We start from the raw sequence: 12,045 nt of genomic DNA, 5'->3' as shown, positions 1-12,045 counted from the left end.
GATTGCAAATGAAATGACAGGAGAAGATTAGTATCTACTATATGTACATCGTATGTGCATCTACAGCCTATGCATTCCCCAGCAGGAGTCCTCTTCAGAAAAGACAAAGAAGTGTCACTAATTTAATACGTCAGTGGTTGTGCAGCGGGTTGGCGGGACTCTTTGCAATATCTCACACTACACTGTGTCTCAAGGCAGACGTAGGACACAATTAGACAAGTGGGAAAATTAAACCTTCCTCCTTGTGCATCATTTTTCCTGAACATATCACACACACACTATTATTAGCCTAGTAGGAAAAAATGACAGGGACTTGGATTGTACCCATTTTTCTTTCTATGCTACCTAATGGCTACTTGTGGAGTTTCTCTCAGAGAAATAATGTAGGGGAAATGTAGGAAGGGTTTAATCCTCACCCTTCCTGTACCTGCTTTGAAAGAAAATTAAAAGCATCTTGTGATCCAATCATAGATCTTGTGCTCTCAGAAGACCATTTCACCCCCCCCCATTCAGTACAATTGAAATGAGAATGGATTACATGAAAAAATAATACTTCATATAGTATTTTTCTAGGTATTTCAAAGCACTTGCACACTGCAACAACCATGTGAAGTAGGGCAGTATTATTAATCCCTATTATACAAAAGGCGAGGGGGAAAGAGAATGGTTGCTGCCATAACACCAGTTGAAGAATGTATGATCAAGGTGAGATTTGCACCATGGACTTCCAGTTGAAGGCTAACTCACTGAATCCAGACAGCCATGAGCCAACAGAACTCATAGAATGGATCTCTGTCATCTTTCTTCAGTCAAGAGACCTTCAAAAAGGACATAGTGTGTGTGTGTGGGGGGGGGGGGGGGGGCTACAGTGGAAAATGGAAATCCTCTCTGCTCCAATCAAACCCAATTTGTACAACAATTCTCACCTTCAAAAATGCAGCTCCAGCACCACAGCATGTCATTTTCAGGGGTTCCCTAACTCTCATAAGCAGTTTTTCAGGGGAGCAGGAAGTTGCATAAATGAAGGTGGCAAAGATCCTTCCCACAAGCTTCACCTAGACTGCAGCCATCTCTATCTGCTAAGCTTGAAAAATTACACTCTGAAAATCTTGTTGGTCTCTAAAGTGTCACTAGATTCAAATCCTGCTGTTCTACTGCAGACCAACACAGCTACCCACCTAAATCCAAAGCTACAGCAGCATTCTGAGAGGATTCTACTAAGTGGCAAATTATAATTAAAATACACACACACAACACTATTCTACACAACACACTGAATTTTGGCTCATTTACGTATTGCTTTGTTATCCTGCCCTTTTCCCAAGGACTCATAATAGTATGGGTTTACCTCATCCACACAACTCTGTAAGGCTAAGACAGAATGACTGGCTCAATGAGCTTCAATACAAAGCAGGAATTTCAACTTAGATGCCCCCAGCCCAAGATTAGCAATCTAGAAGCACTGGCAACCAGGAAGAGTGCAGTCCTAAGCACAAAATAAAACTCCTGTAAACTTACTTGAGTTTTACTTCCAATCACATGTAATGAAAGGGCAAAGATGTAATAAGGGCAAAATGTAATAAGACAGAAAAAACTCAATTCATTTTTAAAAAGAAAAAAGACACTGGACAACATGCCTGTAAATTGGTCAATTTCCGCCTCAGTTGCATGAATCTTTCCAGTGAATCCTCAACTACAGGCTGTACCACTAAGAATCTAAAGAAGAGAGGAAACACACAAAGTTAAAAAAATTCTGAAACTAAAACAGAACTTGACCAAGTGAGGTAGAATTTTCTTTATTTAAACTATAAACTATAAACCATAACATAATAACTATAAACAATAAACACAGCGAATTAAAAAAACCACAACATTCTAAACAGAAGACACACTAACAATACATAAACATGTTTAAAAAAAAAGACCCTAAATTACACTACAGGTTGAGTTCCGATTTTCTCCACGACAAATATGTATCATTTCAAGAGTCTCACTTATTCTAAGTTAACCATAAGAGCTCTCTTTTTTCTACTGTTCATGTTTCTTAATCCATAAATCCAGATGTCATCAAATCCTTGTTATCCATTTCATGTGAAAAGTCTACAAACGGTTTCCATTCAGTCAAGAAGTTAACTAATGTCCTTTCTCTAATCAGTGAAGTAAGTTTTGCCATTGATGCAAACTCCAAAACTTCTGTCCATCATTCTTCCACTGTAGGCAACGCTGAAGTTTTCTACTTTTGTGCATAAAGTACTCTTGCTGCTGTAATAAAGTATAGAAACAAAGTTCCAAAGCTTTTTTCCAGCTGGCTGTCCATTATTCCCAACAGAAAAGTCTCTGGTTTCAGCTGAATTTTAATCTTCAAAATCTTCTGAATCGATGATTATATCTGCAACCAAAAACTCTTTGCTTTCTTACATGTCCACCACGTATGTAAAAATGTTCCTTCTTGTTTAGCACATTTCCAACATACATTTGAAGCACCCTTATACATTCTAGCCAATTTTTCAGGAGTCATATACCGATACATCATTTTGTAATAAAAAAATTTAATACTAGATCTTAATGTAAATTTCAACCCCCTTGTCCATATATTTTCCCATTGCTCCATTAATATGTCATGTCCACATTTTTTTGCCCATTTAATCATACATTCTTTTACTTGCTCTTCTTCCGTCTCAAACCTCAACAAAAGTTTATACATTTTAGAAATAACATGTCCATCATTTGTACAAAGGGCAATTTCAAATTCAGTTTTAGCTTGCTCAAAGTCATAATGACTCTTGTCTAATTTGAATCTCTCCAAAATTTGCATATATGGAAACCACTGGCAAGCATGCCCTTTTTCTGCTAAGTCCTCTCTCAATTTAATTTTAACTTGGCCTTGAGAGAATTCCAATAAGTCATGATAAGTAACCATTTAGGTGGACTCACCATTTCCCTTCTAAAATGAGCTTCTTGCGATGACAACCAGAGAGGTATTTTTGAACAAAACCTAGGTTTGTATTTATTCCATATTCTCAAAATGGCACACCTTACATAGTGATGATTAAACTCTGCAATGGCCTTAACTTTGTCATACCATAGGTACCCATGCCACCCAAATTTTAAATTGTGCCCTTCAAGGTCCAACAGTTTTCTATTTTTTAACAGTATCCATTCCTTCATCCAAACCAGACAGTTAGCTACGAAATACAAATCTGGTAGACCCAAACCTCCTCTTTCCTTTGTATCCTGTAGAACCTTAAATTTAACCCTTGGTTTTTTGCCTTGCCATATAAATCTTGATATATCCTTCTGCCATTGCTTAAATGGTGTATCAGTTGAGAACTTCACCAAATGCAAATAAGGGGATTTCCAATTTGATGGCACTTTACACCCATAATTTTTCCTTATACTCCCCCACCCCATTAAATGTGACATTTGTACAGGACTATAACTGACTGGCCATGATTGCTTGTGCTGTGGTATGAACCTGGAAAACCTCTCTGGGATGTTTTCTACATGCACACTTACACAATGTTTTCTGGGTACTGGATCCACAATGATCAGATCTGTTTTGGGCCTCTATAATTCCACACCTTTTTTAATTTTTAAATTTGATTTTATTCATGCAAAAACTTTTAAAAAATAAGAAAGCAAACAGAAGTGGGAAAAAGAAACAGTGCTGGCTACAAAAACACTTCTGGCAAATCTATACATAGGTATCTATAAAAGATTTCCAAATATCTGTAATTCCACACTTGAAGAAATCGAACTGGGGTGGTGTCGGTTTATGTTTTCTGCAAAATGCCCCATTACTGCTACCAGTTTTCTGTTTCTCAGTTGATTGGCTCTTCAGTTTCCTCAGCTGATTGTCCAGGCTGAGGACTTGTCAGTAAGGATGTGCGCTTCAGGTTCATGATCCAGGTTTTTAACCCAGATCTGGCCCTATTCGGGATATTTTGGCATTCCCAAATCAGCTTCAGTATTGATGAAGTGATTTAGGAATGCCGAAGCAAAGCTAACCTGAAACTTCGGTAAGCTTCAGGTAGCATGGCAGCACTTCCCCCCCTTACAGTTCCTTAAAGAACAGCAAGAGAAAAAAGTGCTGCCAGCGTTTGTGCATTTTTTTGGCCGACGGGAGGGGGGATGAGGGGATTGGAGTGAGAGGCAGGAGGGGGAGGACAGAGGGGATCAGGGAAGGGAGGGGGACTGCTGCAGCAGGCCAATCAATCCCTGCTGCAGCAGCTCTCCTTCCATAGGGATTCTCTGGGAGGAAAGTGGTTTTTTTTAATGCTAGAAGGGAAAACTAGGGGCTTTCTAGGTGGCCGGGGGTGGCATTTTGCAAGCAAAATGCACCACATTTTCTGGGGACCTACTCCTACCTGTCCTCTCAAGACCCCCCAAGTTTCAGGGAGATTGGAATTTAAGGGGCCATGTTATACCCCCCCAAAGAAAGTGCCCCATCCACCACCAATCTCCATTATCCTCTATGGGGAAAACTGGGGGGGGGGTCCCTCGGTGACTGGGGGTGGCATTTTGCAAGGAAAATGGGCCTGGATTTGATTGGAGCTGATGACTGAACCTGGAGAAGACAGGGTTGAGAGTGATTTTCTCCTCTTTGGGGGGAGGAGGTTGTCTTGGTGGGTTGAGGGCAGGGAAAATTGTTATTAGTTTGCATTTTTAATTTTGTTTGATTTTTGCTGCTTGCTTGCTGAATTGTTTTGCTGTGTGGGGGTGAATTGTTTGCCTTGTTTGGGGGATGTTGTGTGTAGGGTGTGCTTTACTTGGCCTTCACTTATTGTTGTTCTCCTGGGAGGGCCTTCTGTATTATCCTGTAGTTGTGTGGGGCTCCACTTGCTGTTCCATAGTTGCTTCAGCTTGCTTTGCTTTAGATTGTTATTCTGGCTATTTGTAGATGGGTGCTATTACTGTTAGTTTCTGTTATGTGGTTTTTCCTCACTGGCTGAACTCAGTGCCTGGCTGCAGTGAATGACTCTGGCTCTGCTGGGCTAAGTTGCAAGAGTGTCCCTTGGCTTAGTTTGGGTTGGGTTGAATGGATGTGATTCTCTGGTGTGAAGTTGTTCCCCTTGCATCAGTTTGGTTATGGGGGGGGGGGGTCAGTTTACTTCTAGTTGCAAGAGTGTCCCTTGCTTCATATGGTTTTGTGTATTTTAAATTAATTTTTTCTTAGTGTGATACTCTGATGTGAAAGTTGGTCCTCATAGGGGATAATGGAGATTGGCAGTGGATAGGAGCACCTTCTTTGGGGGGGGGGTCATAACATGGCTCCTTGAAGTCCAATCTCCCTGAAACCTGGGTGGTCATGAGAGGAGGGTCCCTTGCAAATTTGGAATTATTAGGTAAGAAAATGGGGCCCCGGATAGCTGGGAACAGAGTTTCCCATCGGAAACGATGGCAAAATCTTAGCTAACAATCCCAAAGCAGTTTAAATACCTGAACAACAGCAAGCAGTAAGCCGCTTTGGGATTCAGGGTTTCCCGAATTTTCCCCCCGCTTTGGGTAAACTTGAAGTGGGAAACCTGAATCTACTCCTCAGTAGCTTCCTCAATTTCCTTAGTTGATTGGCTGAAAAAACTTGCAGGATTTTTCCCCTAAAAAATGCAGCAGTTGCAACGATGCAATATTGTTATTTTTAAAAAAGTAAAAAGGGATTTACTTCTTACTGCCAAGGTTAGTGTGCATATACATGTCATGCCTCAGGTTGCCACCTTACGCTGCAACCACTCTGGGATGTACGGTCCCTTTGGAAGGCCCAGAGTAACCTCCCAACCCTTCTGACCTCTGTAGCTTGGCCAATAAACAGGCATGAGGACCCAGCAGAGTAACAACAAACAAAAGGATTTATTTACAAGGAGGTCAGTTAATATCAATCAAACAAACAAACAAGCAAGGTGCATTAGCAACAATAGATGGGTGAAAGCAAAATAAACAAAAAGTCTAGCGCGACTCAACTCACTGTCCCTCTGTCTGCCAGGCCTGTAATCTCACCCAACCTGGATGAGGGCCTCTCCCCCTAGCGGAAACCTCCTCTGGCCTACACCCTGGGAGAAAGAACGCAGGCTTTTTCCCTCCAAGACTTATATAGCACTAGCCCCCTGTGTTCTGATTGGCCAAAAAGGGCACCAAAATGGCCCAGAGGCTCTTGGGAATTGTAGGCAGGCCTACTCCTCCTGCTAACAGGCTTCTGAGGCCTTGCTAAGGCCTTCCTGGCATAGCCAAATCATGACACCCCCCACCAGACAAAATCATGGGGTCCAGCCATCCGGATCCCCATTGATGCAGTCTGCAACAGGGATCTGGGCTGTGCTCTGCCAACCTTTAAATCAACATTAACATTTTCCATCAACAGGTGATAACAACTGAACCACATCTGATTACTCATTCTGGCAGGCCCTCCTGGACAAGGCATCTGCAACCTTGTTCCCAGAACCTGCAATGTGCTCCACCCTGAAGTCAAAGTCCTGCATGGCCAGGCTCCACCACAGGAGTTTTGGATTGGTTAATTTGGCAGTATGAATCCACTGTAGGGGAGAGTGATCTGTTTGAAGCAAGAAATATCGGCCCCATAAGTATGACCTGAATTTCCCCAAGGCATAAACAATAGCATAACACTCTTTCTCAGGGATTCCCCAGCCAGCTTCCCACTCAGTGAGCTTTTTACTCAGGAAAACAACTGGATGCTGCTCCTGATCTGGCCCCTCCTGTGACAAAATGGTCCCCACCCCACGGTCAGAAGCATCAGTGGTGAGGACAAAAAGTTTGTCAAAGTCTGGAGCCCTCAAAACAGGTCCTGTCACCAGCGAGTTCTTCAGGCCGTCAAAGGCGTGTTGGCATGCCTCTGTCCATCGCAGTTTCTCTGGCTTCTTGCTGAGGAGATCAGTCAGAGGCAAGGACAGCTTGCTGTAGTCAGGGACAAATTTCCGGTAGTAGCCAGCCAACCCAAGGTAAGACCGGACCTGAGCCTTGGTCTTGGGAACTGGCCAATCCCGGATAGCCTCAACCTTGGCTTGCCCAGGAGAGACGGTACCTGTCCCTACCTTGTGTCCCAAATAAGTTACTTGGTTCAAATCTATCTGGCCCTTTTTTGCCTTTAACGTAGATCCAGCTTCCTTGATTCTCTCTAGCACCTGGCGAAGATGCTCCAAATGCTGCTCCCAGGTTTGAGAGAACACAGCCACGTCGTCCAAACAGGCCACAGCAAACCCTTCCAGCTCTCTCAAAAGTTTATTAATAGCCCTCTGGACGGTTGCTGGGGCATTTCTGAGTCCAAATGGGAGTACATTAAATTCATACAGCCCTTTGTGAGTCACAAAGGCAGACCATTCCTTGGCCTGCACATCAAGCTCCAGCTGCCAGTAACCTCGGGTGAGGTCCAAGGTGGAGATGTACCTTGCTGGAGCCAACGGGTCAAGCAGGTCATTGATGCGAGGCATTGGATATCGATCGGGCCTTGTTATCTTGTTTAGTTTCCAGTAGTCAACACAAAACCGGATCTCCCCATTCGGTTTACTCACAAGCACCACCAGCGATGCCCAGGCGCTTTCGGAAGGCCTGATGATTCCTGCTGTCAGCATCTCTTCTAGCTCCCTCTTGATGGTTTGCCGTTGGGTTTGGGGAACTCTGCGAGCTTTTTCAGCCATGGGTGGCTCATCTCCTGTGAAGATGGAATATTTTGCAATTGCAGAGCGACCTGGTCGAGAGGAGAATTTATCTGCAAACTCACCACACAGTCGCCTAGCCTCTTCCCACTGGTCCTTAGACAGTAAGGGAGAGTAGGTGAGCTCTTCAACCCCGCCATCACTAGGAAGTCCCACGCACATGCCCTCAGGACTCCCAAATTCCTCTGTCAGCTCTGGGATAAGATGGCAAGCAATAACTTCCTGAGAATGATGACCTGGTCGAGAGGAGAATTTATCTGCAAACTCACCACACAGTCGCCTAGCCTCTTCCCACTGGTCCTTAGACAGTAAGGGAGAGTAGGTGAGCTCTTCAACCCCGCCATCACTAGGAAGTCCCACGCACATGCCCTCAGGACTCCCAAATTCCTCTGTCAGCTCTGGGATAAGATGGCAAGCAATAACTTCCTGAGAATGATAGGGCTTCAAGGAGTTTGCATGATAAACTTGGGAAGGAAGGTCTGCGTCTGGTGACTGGACTACATATTTCATCTCCCCCATATGGTCCTTGATCTGGCAAGGCCCCTCCCAGGAAGCATCCATTTTATTGCTCTTTGTAGGCTTCAGCACCATAACTAAGTCACAAGTTGGTAAACCTGCTCCCTGGCCTTTTTATCATACTAGGTTTTCTGTTTACCTTGGGTTTCCTGCAGCTGATTATGACCTAGTGTTAAAGCTTCCTTTAGGTAGTTCTGAAGCTTGTCCACAAAGTCTAAAACATTAGTCTCTGGGGAAGATAGGGAACCCTCCCAGTGGTGCTTCACCAATTCCAAAGGTCCACGGACTTCCCTTCCATAGACCAGTTTAAACGGGGAGAATCCCAAGCTGGAGTGTGGAACTGCCTGGTAGGCAAAAAGGAGCTGAGGTAAAGCCAAGTCCCAGTTGTTGGAATGTGCAGTTACAAACTTCTTAATCATCTCCTGGAGGGTCCCATTGAACCTTTCCACCAACCCATTGGATTGGCGATGATAGGGGAGAGTCACTAAGTGCTTAACCCCATGGCTGCGCCACAGCTTCTCCATCACCCTCGAAAGAAAATTGGTCCCAGCATCTGTGAGAACGTCTAGGGCCCAACCCACCCTTGCAAATATATCTGCCAATGCTTGGCAAATAGCGTTGGCACCGATACGGCTAAGAGTCCCAGCTTCTGGCCAGCGAGTTGCAAAGTCTACAATAGTCAATATATATTGTTTCCCCCTTAGGGTTTTATTTGGCAAGGGCCCCACCACATCAACAGCCACTCTCTCAAAAAAGGTGCCAATCACAGGTAGAGGCTGAAGTGGGGCTTTACCCTTATCCAGGGCCCTCCCCACAGTCTGGCATACCTCACAGGACTGGACAAACCTGGCAATGTCCTTGCCCATCCCCTCCCAATAGAACTGCTGTCTCAGCCGGTCTTTGGTTCTTTTTACTCCCGAACGGCTGCCAGGGTGATCATGGGTGAGGCTCATGAGTCGGAGGCGATGTTGGACCAGTACCACCAACTGACGATGCGGCTTCCAGCCACTTTGGTCACCTGGTCAAAGGGACTCACGGTACAGCAGGCCTCTGTCCATCACAAACCGGGATCGGTTGACTGCACTGAGGGGAAGATCCTTCCTTGCCTGTTCACGGGCTTCCTCAAGACTTGTGTCTTCCTCTTGCTCCTTCTGGAAAGCAGCTGAGGTAACTGAAGGAGACGCTACCTCTTTAGATGTTTCCACAACATCTGGAGGAGTCACTGGTGCAGATTCAGCTGGCTGCAGCTTCTTAGTCTGGATGTGGGTTAACACACCTACGTAGTCTCCAGCACATCTGCCAAGTTCCTCTGGAACGTCTGCAAAGTCTTTCAGAAAGTGCGTGTACACATCTCCCTCTTGGTTAGCCTCAGGTTCTGCCGACTGTAGTTCGTGTTCTTTTGGTTCCTGGAGCACATGCTCTGCTAAGTCTTCTCCCACAAACATGGCCACTGGGGTATAATTGTGCACAGCAACTTTCCAAAGTCCATTCCAACCTTCAGAAGTAATCAGTACCTGGGCGATGGGCAGCACAATACCCTCTGCTTCGTGCAAATGCCTTACTCTCCTTTCTTCTCCTGGGAGGAGGTACTTGGGATTGATAAGAGAGCGATGGATGGTAGTCAGGAGAGAAGCAGTATCTTGCCAAGCAGCAACTTCACAGCCATCCACCATGACCTTCTTCCGGTGGTGCTGGGGAATGTACTCTGGATCAAATGCAGGCAAAGTAGTCTGAGGCCTCTCTGGGATCATGTGGTGCATGTCAGTCCCGACCTTGGGGCACTTATTCTGAAATTGTTCCAACTGGTTGCACGTAAAGCACTGTGGCACCTTCTTCTCCACCATGGGTGACTTCCCATCAGCACTTGGGGAAACAGGTTGCTGTTGCTGGGACAGCTGTCCTTTTTCTTCTGGCTGCTTTCTGAACCGGGGTGGGGACTTATGCCAGTCTTTTTTTAAAAAAAGTTTTTCTTTAATTATGAACAAAATTAGTTACAATATTGAGAGAAAGTCATTAAACATTGATAACTAAGAAATCTTCTGTTACATATTAGTAATAATTTACATGCCCTTGTAACCATGTATTTTCTTACAAATGAATATTTCAACTTGGATTTCCATTAAAGGTTGATATACTAAATGATAACTTAAATCTTAACCTTATTATAGAGGATTTATATAATAAACATAGACGACTGAACTACTTTGATAATGATTAGATTATTAATAAAAATACTGTTTAAAGAAGATATTTTCAATATATATAATAATGATTAAATAAGTATTATTATGAAGTCAAACCTTTTACCCATCGATTACAGATATTAATTGAAGAACCAATGATAATATATACTAATTATTGTAACCCTTATAAACCTTGCTAAATTAACCCCCTTTCCTCTCCCCTCTCCCTCTGTCCCCTCTTACTTAACTAAATAGTGCTATTTAAATTGGATTAGTTAAGTTGCTTAATAACAGTTCTCTATAGCCCAAGAGTAACCCCCCATAGACTATTTGGCCTACTACTACCAACTTGGAGAACTGTAAATAACTGGGGGCCCTGTCTGTGAGCTCCATTCCCTCCCTACCATGCATCTAATCTGATCTGATTTTACAGTCATAACATTTTACAGGATATTTTAGTTTGCTATCAACTTGGATTTTAACATTTCAGTCTGTTTTTTTCTTTCTTGTTAAATGTGTCTTGCTTGGGTCTTTTTTTCCTTAAAGGGTGATAACGAACTGAGCATTTTTCTTTTCTGTGATATTCTATCTCTGATTGAAAAAGTCTCAATGCCAAGATCTTGCAGTAATGTCTTTCCAGCTTCCTGATCTAAAACTTGGTAGACTGTATCTTGTATTTTGACTTGAAGATGTGTATAATCAATCCATTTATATTTTATTTGGGCTTTTTACGATGCTTCTGTTGTAGATCTGAGTTCTTTTCTTTTCTTTAATATTGTGGATGGCAAGTCTGTAAGTATTTGAATATTTGTCCCTTTGTAGGGGATTGATCCTTTATTTCTTGCTATTTCTAGTATTTTGCTCCTTGTCTTCCAGTTTGGGATTGTGGCTAATATATCTCTTGGTTTATTATACTTTGGATTATTTTGTGACCCCAGGCGAAAAGCCTTGTTGATTATAGGAGTTGCTCCCTTTTCAAGTTGTAAATTCTGTGACAGCCATTATTCTAAAAAGGAGGGTAGATCTGCATTATCAGATATCTTCTCATCAAAATTTTTGAATTTAAGGTTAGATTGTTTTGTCTGGATTTTCAATTGTAATAGTCTTTCTTGTAGCTGTTTATTTTCTTGCTGTAAAACAGCTATTTCAGAGCACAGCGAATTACTTAATATAAGGGCACAATTAGCCTTTTGTGCTACTTTGTCCATAGCCAATTTTATTTCAGCAAGTTGTTCCACAAAGGGTTGAAGAATAGTTGAGACTTTATTCATAATTTTTTGCTCCAACTGAGCAAGCATTCTGGCTAGTATTGGGTCTGCTGAGCTAGATAAGTTGGGTAGTTTATTCTTACCCTTGCTGTTTTCAGCAGCCATTTTGGATGTTGCACTTTTCTTCTCTGTTGCTTGCTGCAAGGCTGGGAAGAATTCCTGAAGCTTTTTTGAAGCATTTGCCTTCATTTTTTCCTTCTCAAGGTTTTGTTTGCTCATATTTCTTTATTCACTTTTAAGTTCTGTTATGCCGTTTTATTTTGAGGCTTTAGGGTAGGGAGGGATGGAGCTAACTTTCCAAGATTCCTTCTCCCTGGGAGCTGAAACCCGCCCCCCTTATGCCAGTCTTGATGAATGCTGTATCTCTGCCCTCCATAGGCTTCCATCAGTCCCTCCGCCCACTGGCCTGCTTCT

At 43.2% G+C, this 12,045-nt stretch overlaps 1 protein-coding gene across 1 annotated transcript in view; it reads right to left on the bottom strand.

Annotated features, from left to right (window-relative positions):
• Positions 1-12,045, bottom strand: part of ITGB3BP (integrin subunit beta 3 binding protein) — a 49,590-nt gene that overhangs the window by 18,997 nt on the left and 18,548 nt on the right. The window contains exon 5 of the mRNA XM_054981886.1: positions 1,638-1,716. Coding sequence (XP_054837861.1) covers positions 1,638-1,716 — 79 coding nt within the window. The remainder of the gene's footprint in view (positions 1-1,637; positions 1,717-12,045) is intronic.

The sequence above is a fragment of the Eublepharis macularius genome, chromosome 5 (assembly GCF_028583425.1).
Source record: "Eublepharis macularius isolate TG4126 chromosome 5, MPM_Emac_v1.0, whole genome shotgun sequence".
Classification (NCBI taxonomy): Eukaryota; Metazoa; Chordata; class Lepidosauria; order Squamata; family Eublepharidae; genus Eublepharis; species Eublepharis macularius.
This window is presented reverse-complemented; position numbering and strand designations above follow the sequence as displayed.